Source organism: Anopheles bellator, chromosome 1, assembly GCF_943735745.2.
Source record: "Anopheles bellator chromosome 1, idAnoBellAS_SP24_06.2, whole genome shotgun sequence".
NCBI lineage: Eukaryota > Metazoa > Arthropoda > Insecta > Diptera > Culicidae > Anopheles > Anopheles bellator.
Window position 1 is genome coordinate 47,069,238 of NC_071285.1, and position 20,273 is coordinate 47,089,510.

A 20,273-nucleotide genomic window follows, 5' to 3' on the forward strand; every position below is an offset into this window, starting at 1 on the left:
TTCCGGCAGGCAGGGTTGGGCATGGCATGGGTGGGGTTTCGAATGAAGACAACTTGTCGATTTCGATACCGTCCGCCACCGGGGAGCAGTTAGTCTCTCTGTTCATTCCACCGGACTAACAACTGCTCCGCTTCGGAAAGGTACGCTCTGGTCCCGGTCCGGTCGTCCGGTTCCGGTGAGGTGAAGTGCCATTTTCTTTCTGCTGAAAGGTGGACGTTTATGCAAACGGGCGACCGAAGAAAAATTGGTTGACACCGTGGTTATGTGCCGAATGTTTTTGCCGCGTTTATTTTTGCGAACGTGAATCAATTAATCTTCCGGGCCGATGAGTAGTTTAACGACTTGTGAAGTGTTTTTTAAGAAGCCAGCCCGGGGTTATGGATGGTGCGCTTTGAATGCCAGTGAATCGCTTGTTTGTTGGGCTTGTAAATTAATTACCAATGGCGTAAAAATAAAACCCTTCAGCCAGCCGGTTTACGTAATGGTTTGCAGAATCGAATAATAATGAAGCAAACATGGAGAGCGAAACCTAAAGTTTAGACCACTAACTCCCGTTAGACCATTGAGACCATTTAACTATGTTTTGGTGTAGTTAAAAAAAAGGGGACCTCACCAAGTTCAGGTGTTGCAATTGTTGCGCCGCGAACCTTGATACCGCGCTGGCAGAGAACTCGATGTTGCCTGCCAACACACCGGCGGTCGGTTCGGCCTAGACTAGACGAGGGTCCTTCGCCACAATTGGCCGGCGACATTGATCGATGGAGCGGGTTCAACGAAGCGCTTCTGGTGACAGTTTTTCCACCTGATTGGTCTGGACGCTCGGAATTGACCATTAAAATTTGGAACGACACTACATTTCAATCGAACCCGACCCGGCCATAAATCACTCATCACAGTCCACTTGTTGCGGCGCGTGAAACTCAAGCATGAAATGGTCGTCACCGAGCAGGCCGCGACGTATTGTCACGTCGAGCGACGGCGACTTCCGCCTACTCGGATCCGCCGTCCGCCTGACAGCCTGGCAATTACGGGAGCGCAAAATGTCACCAGAATGTCGCGGTGTGCCAATGAAGCTGGCGGCAAATGGAAAAACAAACGAACGCCCTGCCAGAAACGGTTTCTAAACGGACTCTTAAATAACTGTACCGATGTGTGTGCGCGCGATTGTTTGTGGTGATCGTGGATCGCGGTGATCACGCGTGCTGCAGATGCAGCTGTTAAGCGATTGTTTCGAAATAAAAATGGCAAGCCCGCGTGTGTGTGCGCGCAGATGACGCAGCTGCAAAGCCGCGGGCGGTTTTGTCTAAATTTAAATTACGGCCGCCTTTTTTTGCGGGCACGCCGCGTGCGACTTTTGCGGCATTTGTGAAGAGTTTCTGGACCCCCGTTAAAAATTGCAACTCTATTGACCTGCCCTATTCTCGCCGTACAGGTATTGACTCTTACAGCGTCGAAGTAACGGCTACAAGATGGATGATGGTGCTGCATCCACGGGCGTCATTGTGAAGAACAAACCGGGCGCAAAACCGCTGAACATCGTCGACGACTTCAATCGGCGCAAGATGACGCTCTACAAGCACTGGGTTCGGTAGGTAGTGGCGATGCCAGAAGTGCCATCACTAAATCGTAGAGGCCTATTTTTGGGCATCGGTTGTCGTTCGTCGTGGCTCACCGCAAAACAAAGCCAGGCGAAGATGGGTTATCTGACGTTGCTTTCCATTTTTTCCGAATTCTTCTCGTCCGCATACAGCCCACAGTTCTTGCAGTACAACTACATGTACGACTACCGTGTCAACTACTACGACGACGTCATCAACTATCTGGACCGGCGATCGCGAGGCGTCCAGTCGGAGATTCCGCGCCCGCAAACCTGGGCCGAACGGGTCCTGCGAACGCAGAGAAGGTAAGGCCTTGGCTTGACGGCTCGAAGGTTGTAATCCGTTCCGATCCGTTGCGGTCTCGTTGCAGTACCCCGCGGGACATCAACGATGTGTACAACTACACCAACATCGGGCTGAAGAGAGACGACAAGAAGCTGATGTACACTCTAAGTAATCAGATCAAGTCGTACAACTGCCACTCGAAGGCTTACACTAACAGAAAGTACCGCAAAATCCTGTAAGACAGGCCCACAGGCTACCCACGGTACCGGGGCTGCCGCACGTGCTTTGTTTCCACGCAGCACACGGGAAGCCAGAGCTTAACCACCAGTCTAATAACCAGCCATGGCCATCAGCGCTCAGCTAACAACCCGTCCCTGCAGAAGCCGTCAGTAGTTTGCACACTTACATGCTTGTTTTTTTATTAAAAAGAAAAAAAACGCGATAAGCAATCGCACGTCGACGCCCCCCAGCCGCCGGCAGAAGGAAATCGGAAGCCGTAAGAAAAGAAAAGACACTACAAAAAAAGCAAATCAAAGTACATTAAAAAAAACAGTTAATAACAAAAAAAAACGCAAAGAAAAAAGTCTGCAACCCGAACCGCGAATGTCCTTTCGCCACACGTGCGCTCGGCGCTCACCCAGCAACAACAGAGAGACTCGAACGAAAACGAACCGCATATTACTATACCGCCCCCCGCCCCCCTCCCGAAATGGACCTCTTTTTTATTGTTTTAGCCCCCGCCCGAAAAGCCCAGCCCCCAAAAGTTGGGTGATGTTTTCGTAGTTTGCTGTTCTGTGTACGGTTAGGAGAGTTTTTACGGAACAGTGCCACTTCCCGCCAAACGAAGCCTAGTGTTAGAGACATAATGAGTAGACGCTCCCTAAGAAATTGCTGCTTTGTAATAGCTTCTAACTAGCGCCTAATTCTTGCATACGCGTACCGAGTAAGATGTGTTTGTTTGTTGTTCTCCTTCGTTTTTTTTCTTCTTTCATTTACATAACCGTTCTAGATTGTTTCAAGTACCGCTTAGTAGGCTCAGTAGCAAGCTGACAAGCTGGCAAACAAACGAAGAACAGAAGGTAGATAGATGCGCGCGCCACTGAGACACACCTGAGACCTGCCAAATGGGCCGGCCACTGCACAACCGGGGGGGAAGGGGAAGAGGCAGAGTGGTTTGCGGTGGTCAGTTGCTTGACTAGTTGCTAGTAGTTGGTTTTGCATCCGTTTTTATTTTTGATAACGCTTATTATCCCGCCTTACTGGCGGATTTAATATTGATTGCCCAACGATGGTCCTTCTTTTTTTTTTTAAACAGAAATCCTTGTTACGAATGATTGAATTTATATACTGGTTTCACTGATTATTTTTCTACTTTGTTTGCCCCTTTGCAACCCATCATCTATCCTCGCAGAGGTAGGAAAGAGCCGGCCCCTGGTGAGACTCTATCTGAGCACCGCTTATCGGGGCTGGTGATGGCGATCGCCCGTGCCGACGACGTCGCCCGGGGCGACGTCTGTTTAATTGTTAACACAAGCCACAGCCTCCTTACCACCCGAACGACGCACACCCGGTGCGCTCATCCAAAAACTCCCGAACACCGACGACCGATGAGCGTTTCCACCGCCAGCAGCTAAGTCGGTCGTGCGTTGCGTTGGCTCATTTGGTTAGCGAATGTCATCGGAACGAACGGAAAAACGAACTTCAATAAACGAAAGTATCTTTCACATCGGTGTCCTTTATTTTGAAAGCCCCGGCTTGATTGCTACAACTGAGGTAAGTGGCGTCAAATTATAATGCTGTGAAATTTCGTTGAATGGTGGTTCACAAGAAAATTTTCAGCTTAAGTTAAGTTGAGTTGTTGCTAGGCAATCCAAGTATCCAATTGTTGGCATTTTTGGACTTCACCAAGTGCTGTGTTGTTCACTTTTGATTCCTTTTCTTCACAGCCCACAAGAAGATGATGACCGCTTTGATTCAATTAACGAATGTAAACCGTTTCAGAGCACGATCAAACGGTCGGAGAACGGAAAGAGCAATTTCTTTCATCGGATCGACAAATAAAGCATGAAATTTTGTAGAAACCAACCTGTGTCGGTCTTGCGGAGCACACTGAATGAGGTAACATTGATGCCCGGTACAAATTAAGCAGCTTGGGTGTTGATACCCTTAGCCTTATTAGATTTGTTGAAAGGATTGCTAATGTTTGCTGTCAGTTTGCTGAAACGAGTTTTTTTTTCCATACCCAAAAGCGGGTTTTTTCTCAGTTGGATGGGTAAACATCTTAATGACCACAGAAAATCGACGGCGTTTCTCCGAAATACCCTTAAGGAAAGGACAGAAGTTAATCCTATTGTTAAATAACAAAAAACCTTCCTCTGGCCTCTTACCCGATGACTGTTTAAAATAGGCAGACAATATTAACAGGCAATAATTCATTTTATGGTACCTGTTTAGTTTGTGGTGATTCCCATAACGAATAGAACACATAAGGGTAACAGATTGGCTACCTCTCTGGCACAGCACCGGGGGAAAGGCTATAAAAACGAAGCGTTCCTCAGATGTCCTGCAGCATTCCGCCGATCAACACGATGGCATCGACACACCGGAGCAATTCCTTAGTTTGTTTAAGCGAGAAAGCGACCGCGCTGCGACTGCAACATCGCCCTGAGTGTGACCATTTTCAACACACCAAGAAACAGAACGAACCCACGAGGGGCATGGCGGTGAAAACGGAACCACTTCAAGGGAACTACTCAACCCGGCTCGAGGAGGCTCTGTTTAGTCAGCGCGCACAGACGATCAATATCCGCAGGACGCTCTAGGCACGGCACGACCAGCAATAGCTGATTATAAATCTGTACAAAATAAGGCGCTAGAGTAAAAAGAAATGTAAAAATGTGGCAAACAAACCAAGTATTATATAAATAATATTGTATATATGTATAAAACAGAAATAAAGTAATGCAATCGACTCAACGAACCACATTCGTATTGTTCATCTTCCAACACGATATATGAGATTTATTGATTTTCGAGTTTTGTGTTCTGCGAACCTTTTCTTACTGTCCACGGCTCGCGGCTTGTATGCTCTCCGCGGTCTTCTGGAATTCGGTCAATTCTTGGGTTAGCTCGCGGCCGATTAACGCGCACACACAGAGCGTACCGTAGACGATCGGATTGGATGTGATCGGATTGTGAGGCTCAAAGTAGGTCGGTCGGTCAACCAAGAGATGTCACCAAGATCCGGTTCCGCCCGTTGGTCAGACCCGGTTGGCCAGGGTCGCTCTTAACCGCGCTGCCAAGAGCCATAAGCAACAGGGCCAAGAGATCAACGGGATCCCGTCGTCTGTCTGTCGGCCAACAAACGGCGTGGAACTGGCGGAACGCTTGCGGGGCTGCCAACAATAACGGTAATAAGGCTATCTTTCAAATTGTATTAGTACCTGCACGCAGTTCAGTTTCTATAAATGGGGTGGATTATTGCGTTTCTGTTTTGTTTCGATGCTAGTCTATGGGTTTGGATTGGCCCGAAGTGGGCGAAGGCGAAGATCGCCGTTACATGTTTGCGTGCTTCCGCTTCCGCGGCCGTTGGCCGTCGGCAAACACGCTGGCCACGGCAAGCCTTCGCCTGTAGAGGAACGACACAGACACATAGCTCTCTCTCTCTCTCTCTTCACAGGTCGGACCTGGGCCCCCTATTGCAGTTCACTGTTATGGGTTGTTCTTGTTTGGGTTTCGGTTTCTTGCGTGGCTTGCGATTGGTTCCCTATCAATTATGCGGCTGTTCCTCGGTTCTGTTTTCTTAGTAAACGGTCTCAAAGTACAGCTAATTAGCTAGGGTTTCAGTTATTGCATTACGTTTAAACTTTTCTGCCTCGACCGGTTGATTGAAGGATTTCTTTAAGTGTGTTTGTCTAGTACTTGATTTAAAAACGGGTTTGCATTAGGTAAACTTTTTTCATACTACTGTTTTTGTTGTTGCTCTGTTTGTTTCTTTGCTTTCCCGCTACAACTTGTATCATGTACTGTTTCCGTCTGTTTCCGCTTTACTTTAACTTCGAACTGTTCATCGCGTTAAGTTAATCAGCTAGTTTAGTAGAGAGTTTAGTGGAAAAGTTTCGGAAGAGCTGTGCCTTAGATATTGTGCAAGTAAATGTGAAAGTTGGTACTCCTTTCGTTTTCTGTTTCGCTTCCAAGGGGTTCCCGCTCACTTACGTGCGTGGTCGCTGGTAGATTTCGATTTCCGCACCGCCAACCGACCGGCGCCAATTTAGTGAGGTTCAATCTGTTTGTCGGTTAGTACACTACTCTGTAAGCGCAATGGTTAACTCGTTCGTTCACTTATTTGGATTCAAAAAGGGGGAAAAACAAGAATCGTTTGATTTGTGTCTTTGTGTTTCTGACCCAGGTTAACATTAATCTCTCTCTCTCTCTCTCTCTCTTCTTGTTCCGAACAAGGATCATGCTTGACTATACTTGTAAGAGTGTGTACAACAACAATAAATCGAGAACGAGGTTAAAACGGTGTTGTGCTAAAATGAGCCTGTGCATCAATCGTGGATTATCGGATTAAAACGATGGGGCCGCAAGGACTTTGCGGTGCCTGCCTGAGAGATCACCATTGGGGCGTCAAAATAGGTGAAAGTGGATTAATTCAAACGGTTCCCGCGTGTTCTCTTTCTGTCTCTTTCACGCATGCAGCGGAACGTCAAAGCGTCTCTCTACAATGTTAGTGATGGAATGAGAGGAGACAATCGAATCCTTTGAACAGCGAAATGCAGCGATCCGACGTGCTGACCACCGATCTGTAACTATGTTTAGTTCATTCGCGTATGGTTAAAAGAATGGTTCCTTCCTTCGCAGAACGGGTGTGCCCGCTCAAAAATGTTTACCATGAATTATCTACCTGATTTGATCGGTTCCAAACATCGAAAATTCAAACTCTCACCTATCTATCACTAGTCGGTAGAAAGCGGTTATTGAAAGAGAGAGAAAGAGAAAGTGAGCGAGACTATTAAGTGTTCTTGTTCACGGTTAAAATTGTGTTTGTATTTTTTTCGAAAGAAGTTACCTTAATATGGAATCGTTTGAAATAAAATTTTGAAGAAAATTACCATTACTGTTCGGTTGGCTACATTGTTTGTCAATTCATAAGCCCACTGTAAGCGCGCGGGCTGGAAGGGTCGTGAACAGGGGGCTAGTACGGTGATTAGATGGCGACAGCGGCGATGAGTAAATCAGGTAGTTGTTGTGACCATTTCAATGATATCTTTCCGCTTGGTTCCTTCGACTCAGAGGGCTCAGTTGCGTTTCGCATCGTTAAACACTTGCTATCCTCTGCGTTACCTCTAACGTTACTTCCAAAATACTATCTAAGTGGTACACGTTGATCCTCTCAAAGACGGATGGCTTCCAAGTTCGTGTGTCCGGCAGATCGGTGTGTAAAGTGGATTTCCGTTACTTGTTTCCGTGGCGACACCGCGACAAGCACATCAATATACAGATTAATGATCCTCTTGTGGGTTTTACCTGTGCTTTACTTGGCGCGAGCTTTGTTTGCTGTTCGATCGGTCGATCGATCACCCCAAGCAGCCTTCTGATAGATCCTTCTGTGCAATCACTTTTTCAATTTTCGTTCTATACTGTCTCCAAAAACGTGAATACCGCTCCAGAATGATGCTTTCGATCGGTCGTAATAATGTTCGTTTTGTAATGTTATTTGCTTTGTTAGTAATATGATTTCCACGGATCGGTGCCGGTGCCAAAAACTGCCGAGATCACGCCCCTTCTTCATCCCTTAATGCCTAATATATAATGAACATAATCGCTAGCCGGCCGCCGACTTCCGCCGGCACCTTGGTGGCGCGCGTCGCCTTTGAGTTCGCTTAGCCTAACTTGTAGCGATTAAACAACTGCCTTATCTGGAGGTACATTCAATTCAACGGTTGTCTTATTTTATTAGCAATCGGCAGCCCACCGGCAGTCCGAGACAGTGGTCTCAAAAAGAAAAAATAAAAGTTAAAGACGCCTTCAAGACTAATGGTCGTTCGGGGAAAAGGAAGTTTATTGTGTTACGTGTGCGTTCGTGTATCAGATCATGTGGTTTGTGGCAGTCCTTGCCTGATTGCTATTGGATGCTGCTGCAGCTGACAGGACATAATGGTAGGGCCCCTCGATGGCCATTTTGAACCAGGATGTAGTGTGAGCCATTTCAAGGCCAATCCGATTTCCGCCGGAGGGGGAGGCATAAAAACCGAAACGAGTGCCGTTTGGAAGGCAGCGCGCAGCACCGGGAAGCTGGGCTCCGTAAATGGCCACACAATCTGTGGCTGTGGAATCGGAATTGGGTTTTACGGTTTAATGAAGAGAAGTACAACACTCGCGCCAAACACATCATGTGGTACGCGTACGTTCGATATGTTATGTGTTATGTTTTTAAAAGCTCTACGTAAATGTATGTATTTCAAATTTTCAAATGCTCATTCTCGTAACAGTACACTCGGTTGGAAGAGAGAAATAGGTAGTAATTGCTCAGATTGTAAGAATAGATCAATTAATAGTCTAACTAGAGGAACGTAATTTTTAGTGGAGTACTTTTTAGCTAAAAGGTTAATAGGTGGCGAGAACCCCGTTCGCCGTTTGTTCACCGTATCCACGCATCCTTATCCTTAAAATGGCGATTTTCAAATGCAAACTCTGGTGTGATGTGTACCGGTTGGATGGTTGTTGGATCAAAAGTCTATACCGTAGGTCATGGTGGACAAATGCCGTTAGTAGGTGTAAGTGTTTGGTCACGCGTTCGACGGTCATGAATGATCATGGGTGCTCAACGAGCTGAGATGCAATGCTTTGCCACAAATAATAAAAGCGCAGAAAATGTCACAATCATAATTTCTTTCACCGTGTGTTCATCCGACGCAAACGAAAGAAAAACCGAAACAATTCAATAAAAATATGGCGCACACCAATTGCTGGAGAGTAAAACAAAACTCACGGGGGCCGGCTTAAATAAAATAAAAAGTTTTAATATATACTCAAAAGACTGTACAAACTTATATCAAAAACTCGACACGATATTCGCAATATTAACCGTAAGAATGATCGTATTTTTTTCAATGTTTGTTTGAATTGTTACCCTTTTTTGACGCTCGTTTTCTTCTTCTTTCGGGCCAAACCGGGCCATTCTTTCCCCACAGCACGGGCGGTACACTCTCTAGTCGCTGTCGTCTTTCAAAGGTTGGGTGTTGAAAGAATCATCCAAAAACACACTAAATAGTCAAAGTGTTCAATCAGCAAGAAAGAAGGGGACTAGTATAGAGAGAGATAGTTTTTATGTAGTTCGTTTCTGGTCACCTTAAAAATTCTTAGGCAAATATCCAATTGTAGAGATTATGCGTCGATAAATTCGATACCTGTCCTCCTGCGGTTGTGTATGCCTTTGCCTATCGCGGGAAGCAAAGCATTTTAATCAAATCTTATCGGCTTTCGGTGTCACAGGAAGTCTTTTGACCGCTGGGTTTGAAATCGCTGTGTATTAACTATGACCACGCGCGCAAAGGATGGGGGCGTACACAACTGTTAGCGAAGCTAAAATAACAAACAAAAGGCAAAACAAAACACATTCACATCCTTTCACTGAGACGGTACGGAAATCGAACAATAATAATAAAGCTACGCGAACGCATGGTTTAAGGGACAAAACTATATCATGGCATTTTCCATGGTCCATGGTTTTCGACTACAATATAAATAAGTTTCAGATGTGGCCCATTGGACCACGCGGGGCGTCCGCTTGTGGTGCACAATGAGTAATACACAATAAGCAAGCATAAGGAAGCAAACAATTGTGTGAATATTCTGATCGGTAAAAGTAATAAATAAGTTGTGATGATGATTTCTGTCGCACTATTCCACCCGTTGCGCTCAACATTGTTGGATATCGGAAGCCGTTACGCGGATACACGGCGGAAGTGTGCAAAAATACTTTGCGTACTGTGATACCCTAGGTTCTCACGGAACAGTTCGTCATCGTCTGAACTGGATGGTTGGTATGGTTGAGTGGCGGTTACTAGTTACTGTCAAGCTACGTTTCCAACCCGCACACCAACGGAAGATCTGTTTAGGTCGGCAAATGACGTGTCGGTCGTTTGTGGTGACCCTTTGCCAGCCAGTGCAAAGAGTGGTGTTCGGTGAGTAAGGTTTGTTGTGTAGGACGGGTGTGGAATAAACTACCAAATCAAAATCATATTAAATAAGAACGCTCTATACTCAATTCCATTATAGCGTTGACGATGCCTCACTGCTTGCGATCGTTTCGGCCTCACGGTACACTCAACGAGGTTGCTGCTGAGGTTTCGCCTTGCGCAGGATTCTTTGTCGAACTTTCCATGCTCCAAGCCGCGCCCACAGGGCCTTCTGTGTCTCCGACAATCAGTTCGCTCTCCGCAGTTACGGTTGCTATGGGAGCAGTCTCGTAGTCTATTCTGCTAGCAAGTTAGCGATGTGAGGTCGCGGAGGCAGCGAAAAATTCCATTCTCAGTTTGGTCAGGTGTTACTGATCGTGTGTGGGTGTGTTGTCCCTTTCGCCGTGCCCCGAAAAGAGCCAACACACGCGTGTGTTTTGGTTGTGTTTGTGTGGTGTGGTGTAAATGTTGCCTACTTAGGTACTGATCGGTCGTTTGAATTGAACTGAGCTGGACCTGTGTGTTACCGTGCCCCAAATGGCCCCATGGTTTGACACTGAAACTGACGGGACTGACGGTGCCAATTGATGGACTAAGTGAATAAGCAAATTCCTTACAAATCACAGATTACAGTATCAAATGAGCCCAGTCCAGCCTTGCGACCGGCCGGAAGAGTGGTACCCAGCGGCGCACGAATGGGTGGCGATTTTCTGGAGCAAAAACCGCCGTCCGCGTGCACCGCAGGGCTCAGTTCTTGCATCGCGCTTCCGGCAGTAGCTCAATTCAAATGGCGCGATCAACCATAGACTGACAACTGAATAGTTGTAGAACGAACGAAATAAGACTGGGATGAAGCCATCACGAGACGCGTGTGGGATGCAGCAACTAAAAACTAGTTTAGGAATTGAAAACTAATCGATGCTAGTCGATGGCCGATGGACAACGCAATGCAACGACAAACAAACAACGAAACAAACAAAGCATGATATTCAACGAACGATAACCAAAGTGAAGGTGAAATTTTTACCGTAAAAATTCTGTCCTTACGGGAACGTTTACAGTAAGATGGTTAAATGATGTGAAAAAAGATAGGAACCGAAAAAAAAAACACACACAAACTAAACTCCTATTTACACATTTTTTAAGACGCTTAGCAAGTTAAGTTCCCTCTTTGCTTCTTCGTTTACGTTTTTGGTGAGTGTATGTGTGCGTGCGCGAATGATTGGTTTTGGGGTCTCTGCAGTGCAACGCACGTCGTTTCACAGTCGTTTATAATGTTTACTAGGTTCTGGTTTGTTCAATTTTAAACAGTTACACCTAATGACGCTCACATGTCCGCGTCCCCGCGTCCCGCGTCAGCATTCGATTCGAACGAACGAAGAGAGAAAGATGACCCGATTAACTATGTTTTTTTTTCTTTTGTGTTTTCGTTCCTAGTCCGTAGTGCTGTAAGTCCGTCGCTAAACGCAAACGCACGACCGGACCGGGACCGGACGGTGTAGCTGTCTGTTTGACTAGCTCAGCAAACAGTTACACCCGCGCGCGTAACGGGGAGGCGCCGTGTGCCTTTTGGTAGAATTACTTTTACACCGCCCGCTTCCAATTTACATACTTTAAAACGTTTGAAAGATTTTTAATGAAGTTTAGCTAATTTTCATGTCTCAGCTAGTGTTGCGTGATGCTTTGTTTTTAATGTTTTTTATCAACTCTTACGTTTAAAGATGTTTTTAATTTAAGTTTGAGTGTCTAAAGGAAAAAATATAAGTATATTCATATATTTGTATATATATTTGTTTTGTTTCTCTCTATACGTTGTTAATTTTGTTTGTTTGCTTTTTGTTTGTTGTTGCTGTATTGTTCTGTGTTGATTTGTATTCATCAAGTGTTCGTTCAAGTGGGTCAAGTGGTTTTGTAGCAGTTGCTGTTTAGTGGTTTGTTGGTTTGTTTGTTTCTTCTTCGTGTATTTTCGCCTGCTCCCTCCCGCAGCAGACGGTTTGTGTGTTTCGAGTGGCGGTTGCGTGTGTTTCATTTGCATGGAATTGCTCACTGCGCCTGCGGATCACATTGCAACAGCCGCACGATCGACGGATCGCTTTTCGCACCCTCAATGAACTCTTCGAGGCTCAGCTTGCCGTCCTTGTTGCGGTCCATCTGGCGGAAGATTTTATCCGTTCGCTTCTCGGGCGTACTCTCGTCCTCGGGCATTTTCATCACAGAGCCGACCATTTTGTAGATAGCCTGCACCGGGCCGACCGACCGCCGACCGCAGGACGCGAAATGAAACGAGAAAAAAGGCAAAAGTTGTTGAGCGCATGAACCACAGTGCCGCCGTGAGGCGTCCTTTTCGGTGCACCCCGTGACTTACGGTGACAATTTCCAGCATTTCCTGGCGGGAGATGTATCCATTACCGTCCAGATCGTACATCGAGAACGCCCACTTCAGCTTCTGCTCCAACTTGCCGCGCGAGGTAACGCTGAGCGCGCACAGGAACTCCCGGAAGTCGATCGTACCGTCACCGTTCGCATCGAACGTTCGGAACACGTGCTCGGCAAACTGTGCGTTTCGGTGGGAGCGATGGGGTCAGATTCGTGGTCCAAGCCGAAGGGGCAGGCACATATGAAATACAAACGAAACGGAACAGGCAGACACACTTGTGAGAGCTACGGTTGCCAATCAATCATCATTACTCCTGCAATTATCGTCAATTTGGCGGGATACAATATTTCATCGACCATCGGAAACTTTTCGCATAACCGAGCCCATGCGCCCCACAGGGTAAACACCGCAGGCTACGCGAAAACGGCCTCCAGCAGAAATTGACGGCAACGGGCAAGGCAACAGTGCGTGTCGCCACAAATTACGGTAGCCTTGAAGCCGTAACAACCGAAACCAAAGTTCACGGCACGGAAATTCGTTGACCTATGACCAACCCGATTTATGGGAGTTTTGCTGCCGTTTCTGTGTATTGGTGGTCTGAGATGAGCCAACTTGCCTGCCTAAGCCTACGAGGGAGCCACGCAAGGTACGGCCGGCACCGGACCGGAACGGAATCGTCAGCATGGCGACAGAAAATAAAAAGCAAATCCGTGGCAAGGAATCGAAAGCTGACCGATTGGCGGGCCGTAGCCGATGGGGCGAGGGTTGAAAGTGATTGATGGACGATAATATTTTCCGATTCCGGTTTCTGCGTTTCCATTTTGTTCCCAAAATATTCGGTCGGTAGTTGGTAGAGGATTTCGAGCAATCAAACGTAGGGTGGCCATCGAGACGCGATTAGCGAAAGAAAGGGCCTCTTATGGTAGTTGTTTTGAAGCTGGATATTTCTATTCAGAATGCTGCGAAGTGGAGCTACTTTCCAAAGGCTCCCAAACGAATGAAGAGCTAGTTTGTCGCATTAGCTCCACGTTCGATGGTGCTTCACAAACTACCAGGCGTCTCCATCGGCAGCAGCAAATGTGCCAATGAGTTGAGTAGATTTCAGCTTTAAATAGGCATGGTTGATCTAGAATAAACATTTAACAAACCCTAACGGTTAAGGTAAATGATTCTTGTGAGCGTTACGCCAACGTCCCCGAACCTCATCGCGATCCAGCGCGAAAGGTTCGGGGTGCCCCAACACGGGCCAACGAATTAGGCACACTGCTGCAACGTATTCTATAGAGTTTATTTGGAAATACAATTTAATTTAAAGTTACGCCTGAAAAGCTACGGCAGCTGAGGGAGCTAATTACGTTGCCGACGCGTTCGTTTGTCGGTGGCGAACGAGCAAGTGCAGTACTCGACGCTCGGCGAATTAAGCGCCCATTTGAAGTTGCCAACACCACCGGCCGGAGTGTTCGGAGTTCCGTATAAATCATCTCACGGGCGGGTGAAGCTGTTTATCTGTTCCAAGACCAAAGCGTCCAGAGCGTTCGCTGAAGGCCGGTAAAAAGTTTGATTAAATTTGAAACAACATCCATGCGCACTGGCCCCGACTCTATTCTGGGCAACACTGCCCATGGCCCAAGTTTCGGTTTTGTGCAGCGAAACACGAGCAACAATCATCATCACTGCTAATGTTGGCTAGCTAGGGCTTTACATATTTCATGGAGCCACGACGACGACGACGACACGGCAGCTCAACGACACCTTTCTCTCTCTCTCTCTCTCTCTCCCTCGTTCTGTTTCGATCGTTCGGTAGTGCCAGTGCGGACGACCGGAAATGGGCATAAATGGACTTACCTTGCTGGCGTCGCCGTAGGGGAAGAAATTACCATAAATTTTCTTAAACTCCTCCACCGACAGATGACCGCTGGGGCAGTCTTTCAGGAAGCCTTTGTACCATTCCTGTATTTCGGCGTCTGTTTGGGCGAAAGAGAGACCAACACAAAACGGAGCGTTAAACGTGAAGGGCACACAGAAGTGAGCAGGGGAGAAAAAAGAGGACGAGAAAACAATTTGAAAATTCGATGACCTGTACCAGGGGAGGAAAAAATCGCGGTAAGGGTCGGCCTTACGTCAGCCGGCATCGTGCCAGCAGCCCTCTGCCCTCGGATTCGTTCGTCTGGCTCGTCACGTCGGCTGACGTAAATTTGAATATAATTTTTCGTGTTTGTGTTGCTCTTCTCTTACTGCGGTGGCTGCTGCTGCTGCTGCTGTCACTTTGGATGTTTTCTTGTAGGGCCCTGACAGTCAGAACGACATTAAGAATGGGCCCCACGGGGCCGACGCCATCGTTGAGCTCCAATTAGTGGGTGAACGCCTAAAACGGGCCAAGCGCAAATCGCTTTCGCTTCACAAGCCGGCCGCCCTCTGCCATCTTGGGCCGTGCGTCTCTCTGCGGCCCGGGCCCCTTTCCGGTTGGCTCCACATTCCGCCGAAGAGCGCAAAATCGAAACCGTATCATCCGTGGCGCTGCCCCGCTCGAGCGGAAATTTATTGTTTCGAATTTGATTATTTATTTAGCTCCACGTGCGCTGCCCGACTGAAAAAACAACATGCTCTCACCGGCAGGACTCACAGGGCAAAACAAACAGCGAGGCAAGCGTGGATCCCCAAGACAAACCTTCCTTTATTATGCTTTGCCGTTCACTGGCGAGCCGAACCGGTCACCCGACTCGATCGAAGAGTGTAATCGAATCGGAGGGCAGCGGTAATAAATACGTTACCGATACGCGGCGTGCCAACAAGGAGCCTCTCGGAAGCTGGATCCACCGATCGGTAAGTGGGCGTTTGCTGCGTGGTCTCCAGCTCAGTTGGGTTTAACCGGAGGTAGCGGTAATTTATGCATTATTTATCGCCCCCGGGTGTGGGATTAAATTTGGCGCTAGGTAATCAAAATTGGAAGATTCCACCGTGCAGAGCCCTTTGCGTTGGGCGCTGTCGCGGCACGAAAGATGTATTGGCAGCTCGCCGGAATCGTAAGATTTGTTTCGAAATTCAATTACATTGCTTTGAAAGTAGCAAACTGTCGAGTGTATTTTCGTTTCATTGAAGAAAGTGTTGTTTGCTTCGGGAACTTTTTCCAGGACTTTACGATTCACTTCTTTTTACAACGGCAATAAATGATCGAAAGCGAAAAATAGGAAACACCCAACACTAAACCAGTTACATCGAGTGGTGCATCGTTTACCGTTTGCCAATTTCGATCACCTTTCACAAGCTACCAGTGGCTCGGGCAGTGCCTTGCCAGAGTGCATAAACCATCTACTCGGGTGGATTCAATATGCATTCGGTCGTTCGGAAAATACGAGCAGGATACGTGAGCCCCGGAGTCGGACCGGGCTCAGCTCGACACGCGATTGCCATTCACAGCACGCAACGACCAAGCCCCTTGACATGCACTGAAAAATGTTAACCCACTCACACCGAGTGCACCGGCCGGTGGTCCTTCCCTCGAGAGTAACCCTTTCACGTGGTGTTTTTTTTTCTGGCCACACTCAACACATAATTTAAAACGAATTTTGGGCCCACGAAATCCGGCAAACAAACGGCAAATTAGCGCGGACCTTTCACACACCGGCCCGGGAACCAGACCGGAGCGGCGAAGTGAAAAATGAGCCACCAAAGTGGCGATAGCGCAGCCCGCCGCTCCCGGCCAACGGTGAAAGAAAAATGGATCCAAGGGCCGTGATTTATTCCCGTGTTTTATGGCGGCCCCTTTTCGATCCCCCGGAAAACTCTCCCGCCATCTCCCGCGGAGATTCATTAATTTCCCTTCCGGGCGGGAGAGAAAACGACCGCTGGCGTAGAGCTGAGGAGATTGTTGTAATTCGGTTGTTTTCGCAACGAAGCACTCGAAGAAAGGTTCGTCCGCCTTTCGGCCATCTGCCGGATCGACAGGCGTAATTGTACCCGCCACACCGGTTTTCTTCGTGTGGAAACGGGGATCGGAAAATAGGAAGGCCCGATTCGGAGATGATGCTGCTGCCTCGAGTTGGTGGTTGGCTTCGGGGGCTCTCAGAACGACACCTAATTAGGTGGCACCTTCGGAGATTGGAGCACATTTTATCGTTAGTATTCATTTCGGCTCACGGGCTCGTAGCGCCATCGATTGGCATTGTGGGCGATCGAAAGACCCGGCACGTGTTGCACGTACCGGGCTCCGGTGTCCGCTTGGAGGTGCCAACGACAATGCGGAGTAAAACATGTTGCCTGTTGGTGAATCGAAACAGTGTGAGGATTTAACTCCTATAGACGCTGTGGAAGTGTCTGGTGAATCGGCAAAAGATTGAGGTTATAGGAACCTATAGTCCTTTGTCGTGTGGCTTATTGGGCACCCTTTGGGCAGATTAATTGATTACCTTGCCCAAAATAAGGTCTCTGTTGATAGCGTTTGCTGACGGGGCTATCGTTAAATGGTAATGGCCAACGTTTGCGGGAACTATGTTGATTGACGGACCCAATAGCCACTCGCAATCGCACGTTAATCCATAACCGATACCAGAAAATCGCCCAATACCCCGAAGCCACCATCAAATGATTGGCCTTCGCAATAAATTGGCCATCCGAGGGCTCGTAATAACGCGTAACGAATATTCGCGACGAACCGTGAACCCGAATGACGTGCACTCCAAAAACGAGGCCCATCTTTTCATTACTCAGCGCCTTGGCCCTCAAGGAATGTAATAATCAGTCACCGAATGGTGCCGGAATGTTCACTCGATGGTTCGCCTCGGTTAACCGTGTGGACAGCGGACGCGTACCAAAGCGCCCCCCGCAACTTTTATTGCGACGCTCGTCTCGAAGGGCTCGATTTAATGAACGTCGGAACGTCGTCGTCGCCAAAAGAGGATCGCAGAAAGGCGAGCCACCAGAACCGTATGAAGGTCGCCCCACAGGATGCCGGACTTCCCGGGGGCCGTGATTGATGATCGGTTCTCCACCTTTCAAGTCGCCGCGCGTGCGTTTGTGTGGTTACCCGGTTTCTATTGTGCTTTTTCGACACCTTCCGGTAGTGCGTTTCTCATGGGATGGGACCCCCACGAAGGTCACCTTTCCGGGCGGGGTTACACGCTGTAACACCGGAAACTGGATTTATTTGATTGAAGACGATGACGCTACGGAGGCCGGACACCGAGTGGCTGGCCGGAAGCGGATGGACGGCGAGCGGAAGCGAGAGTTTTCTATCATACCATATCGCGCGCGCGCGCATAATGTCATCGGTTGGGGGGTTTGAATGAATTTCCGGTGGATCGGGGCCGCCCGGGATCGGTAGGGTTTCAATTTCGCATCAAAAGGCTAACTTCACGATGATAGGTTTCCCGGTGGACGTAAACAGAAGGGGAAGACAGGTGTCACGCTTAAAGTAAATCCTTTTGAGACCCTCCGTTAGCTTTGAAGTACCTCCACAGCCACAGAGAGTAGCTTATGATTCGCGTCCCCTGTGTGCCGCTGCCTCTATTCGGATGCAATCTGGTGCAGCCAGCGAAATTAGTGCCAACACGGACCCGGTCCAGAGTTGGCCCCGGTGTAACAACGTTCACCGGGAGATCTTCTCCGAGTGATGAAAGCCACCGACCACCACCGAAGGAAGTGAACTCCACCAGAGCCACTGCGGGGAGGTAATTACATTTTGCAATTAAATAACAACATTCGTTCCGGGCTGTCTCTGGAAGTCGCACGGAATTTGTCGTGCTTTTTATGCTGATGATGATGATGATGATGGTGGTGCTCTTATCATTCCGCGTTGTTCCATCTCAACTTTGACTTTTGCCGTGGCAGCTTCCACTTCGCCATTCGCAACCAGCAGGCAGCAAAAAAAAAAAAAAACGAATGCTCGCATGTTTTAATGCTTTCAGTGGACTGGTCGGGAACCGACGACATCTTGGAGGACTCGGAGAGTTGTGTTTGGAGTATACCATCTTTCCATCGCCTTTCCAATGAATAATGATAATGTTTGTGCTGGAAAAGAAGGTCAAAACACACCCACTTGACGCCACACGCCCGCCCCGCTCCGATACTGACCTGAGAATTCTGTGTTCTGCTTCAGATCCTCCAGCACCTCCGGCTTCAGCTTACTGTTCTGCTTGCCCATGCTGTGTGTGCGAAGGGGAGCGGTGGACCGTAGACTCGAGGCTGCGAAATGAGCGCTAGTGGCCAATTTTGCGCGCACGGCGCCGATGCTGCTGGCTAATGATTGGAGGGAAGTGGGGCTACTGTGCCCGGCAAATCTGTTTGTGCGGTGTGCGTGGCGTTGCTCGAGGTCCCTGATATTGTTTGCTCGTCCTCTCCGGCGGGCTCTTTCCGCTCGCCCTGGCGGCAGTTACACTTTTCAATTTCTTAATTAGAAGCGAGTAATGCGATTTGGTGGCGGTGCTCGTCCGGTGCCTTCAGCAGCAGCACGAGGCACGAGGCGTCGAGGTTGCGGTGGTGCCGGTTCGCGATCCAATTTCGTTTAGATTATCAAGCATGCGGATGTGAAGTCAATTTGGCTCCACTCTGCTGGCTACTGGCCCGGGCAAACGGGCTCCTGTTGCTCGCTGCTCTTCTGCTGGATCCGCACAATCATTTCCAGGACCATTTTTAGGACCATTAGGGCAGCCATCGGCGGCAAAAGGAAAAGAGAGAGAGAGAGAAAGAGATAAAGTAAGTAACGGAATCTGAGTTCCTATTCTTAGCCATTCTATTGCCATTGTGGCGATGGTTTCCCTGCCGTCGGTCCGATTACACTTTTCCTTCGTGCGTTATCCATTGTTTCCCGCGACTTTCCCGAATACCGCATTCTGCGTTCATTACTTGCCGAAGCGCCCGCCAGGCGAAACGTTCCGTTTGGGGTCCCGAGAGAAGACTTCGCGCAGTGTGCAGTAATCCATCTGCAGACGGATCATTTCCGGACGGAGCCCAGCGATTATGCCCCCTCTCAAATAAAAAAAAAAAAAAACGAAGCCGAACTAAGAGACGAATATTTTTCTTTCATCACACACGAAGGGGCCCCAAAACAGCGAACGACCGAGGGACCCCGGGCCGAATCTCACACCGAGGCTGGTGATGAATAATTTATGACCGCTTATTGCATCTGATACGTTGCTAAATTATGAGACCCGGGCCCCGGTTTTATAGGCTAGGTGAAGAGTGCCACTTCACTGGAAAGATTGATCTTTGTTAAAGTGGCAAAGTGGAACGATTCCGGCGAAAGACGTTACGTCACCCTTGGCACACACAAATAAGTTTTGCGAAAGGCCATTTCCAAAGCAATATTAAAATAATAATGCTACAAAGACTTAAAGCCTGTCATCTGACGCAGCATTCAAGCAGGGCGAACCGCATAATTTAATAAACGAAGAAAGTGTGCCCAACAATGACCTTGCTCGTGTCCCGAGTGAGCCTCGCGCGTGTCCTTATTTTGTATGCCAATTTAAAGAGAGACTTGGACACTTTGGCCCGATAAGGGATCGGATGTCGCATCCGGAGGCACCGGAGGCACCCGAAGGAAAGCGCTGACGACGGCCTCTTCGTTCCCGTTCCCGGTCACCCGGATTGTTTCAGAGAGTCCCGCGAGAGCCCCAGATGGATGGCTCGCTGGCTCGCTGGTGTAGGTTAATTGAATCTACACCAGCCATCCCCACCGGGCGGACGTACGGGACACTACCACTCGTTCGCTCGCTGGCAGCACACTTCCTGCCATTTTCACCGGACAAGACAAGCTATCTTTAGCGGGCCCACAGGCTCAATCGTGCTGAAGGGCTGCCTTAGTGCAGTTGAAATTCAATTTCCATTGCTACACGG

The 20,273-nt window shown here is 48.3% G+C and overlaps 2 protein-coding genes across 7 annotated transcripts in view; one reads left to right on the forward strand and one right to left on the reverse strand.

The window, feature by feature from the left end:
• Positions 1-43: 43 nt before the first annotated feature.
• Positions 44-3,601, forward strand: LOC131206168 (flightin). Of its 2 annotated transcripts, XM_058198615.1 has the most exons (5): positions 44-140; positions 1,433-1,588; positions 1,751-1,903; positions 1,969-2,051; positions 3,295-3,601. In XM_058198615.1, exons 2-5 carry the CDS (start codon positions 1,470-1,472, stop codon positions 3,354-3,356), a joined length of 417 nt encoding a protein of 138 aa, XP_058054598.1. In that variant the 5' UTR covers positions 44-140; positions 1,433-1,469; the 3' UTR covers positions 3,357-3,601. The 2 variants fall into 2 exon arrangements, with proteins under 2 accessions (XP_058054598.1, XP_058054591.1); XM_058198608.1 differs by lacking the exon at positions 3,295-3,601 and having other exon boundaries at positions 1,969-2,532.
• A 5,289-nt stretch (positions 3,602-8,890) lies between these two features.
• LOC131206148 (neurocalcin homolog) overlaps positions 8,891-20,273 on the reverse strand; it is an 81,169-nt gene continuing 69,786 nt past the window's right edge. For 3 of the 5 annotated variants that reach the window (XM_058198580.1, XM_058198576.1, XM_058198577.1), the window contains exons 3-6: positions 18,513-19,038; positions 14,289-14,407; positions 12,432-12,620; positions 8,891-12,304 (exon numbers count right to left, since the gene is read on the reverse strand). In XM_058198580.1, coding sequence (XP_058054563.1) covers positions 12,110-12,304; positions 12,432-12,620; positions 14,289-14,407; positions 18,513-18,582 — 573 coding nt within the window. In that variant the 5' untranslated portion in view covers positions 18,583-19,038 and the 3' untranslated portion in view covers positions 8,891-12,109. The remainder of the gene's footprint in view (positions 12,305-12,431; positions 12,621-14,288; positions 14,408-18,512; positions 19,039-20,273) is intronic. The other 2 variants (XM_058198579.1, XM_058198578.1) reach the window with 1 other exon arrangement.

What these genes read in the sequence shown, in the direction of transcription:
- LOC131206168 (XM_058198608.1), top strand. Translation starts at nt 1,470, where the DNA reads ATGGATGATGGTGCTGCATCCACGGGCGTCATTGTGAAGAACAAACCG. An exon ending in CTCTACAAGCACTGGGTTCG is followed by an intron (nt 1,589 to 1,750) that starts GTAGGTAGTGGC and finishes GTCCGCATACAG; the next exon opens with CCCACAGTTCTTGCAGTACA. An exon ending in GTCCTGCGAACGCAGAGAAG is followed by an intron (nt 1,904 to 1,968) that starts GTAAGGCCTTGG and finishes GTCTCGTTGCAG; the next exon opens with TACCCCGCGGGACATCAACG.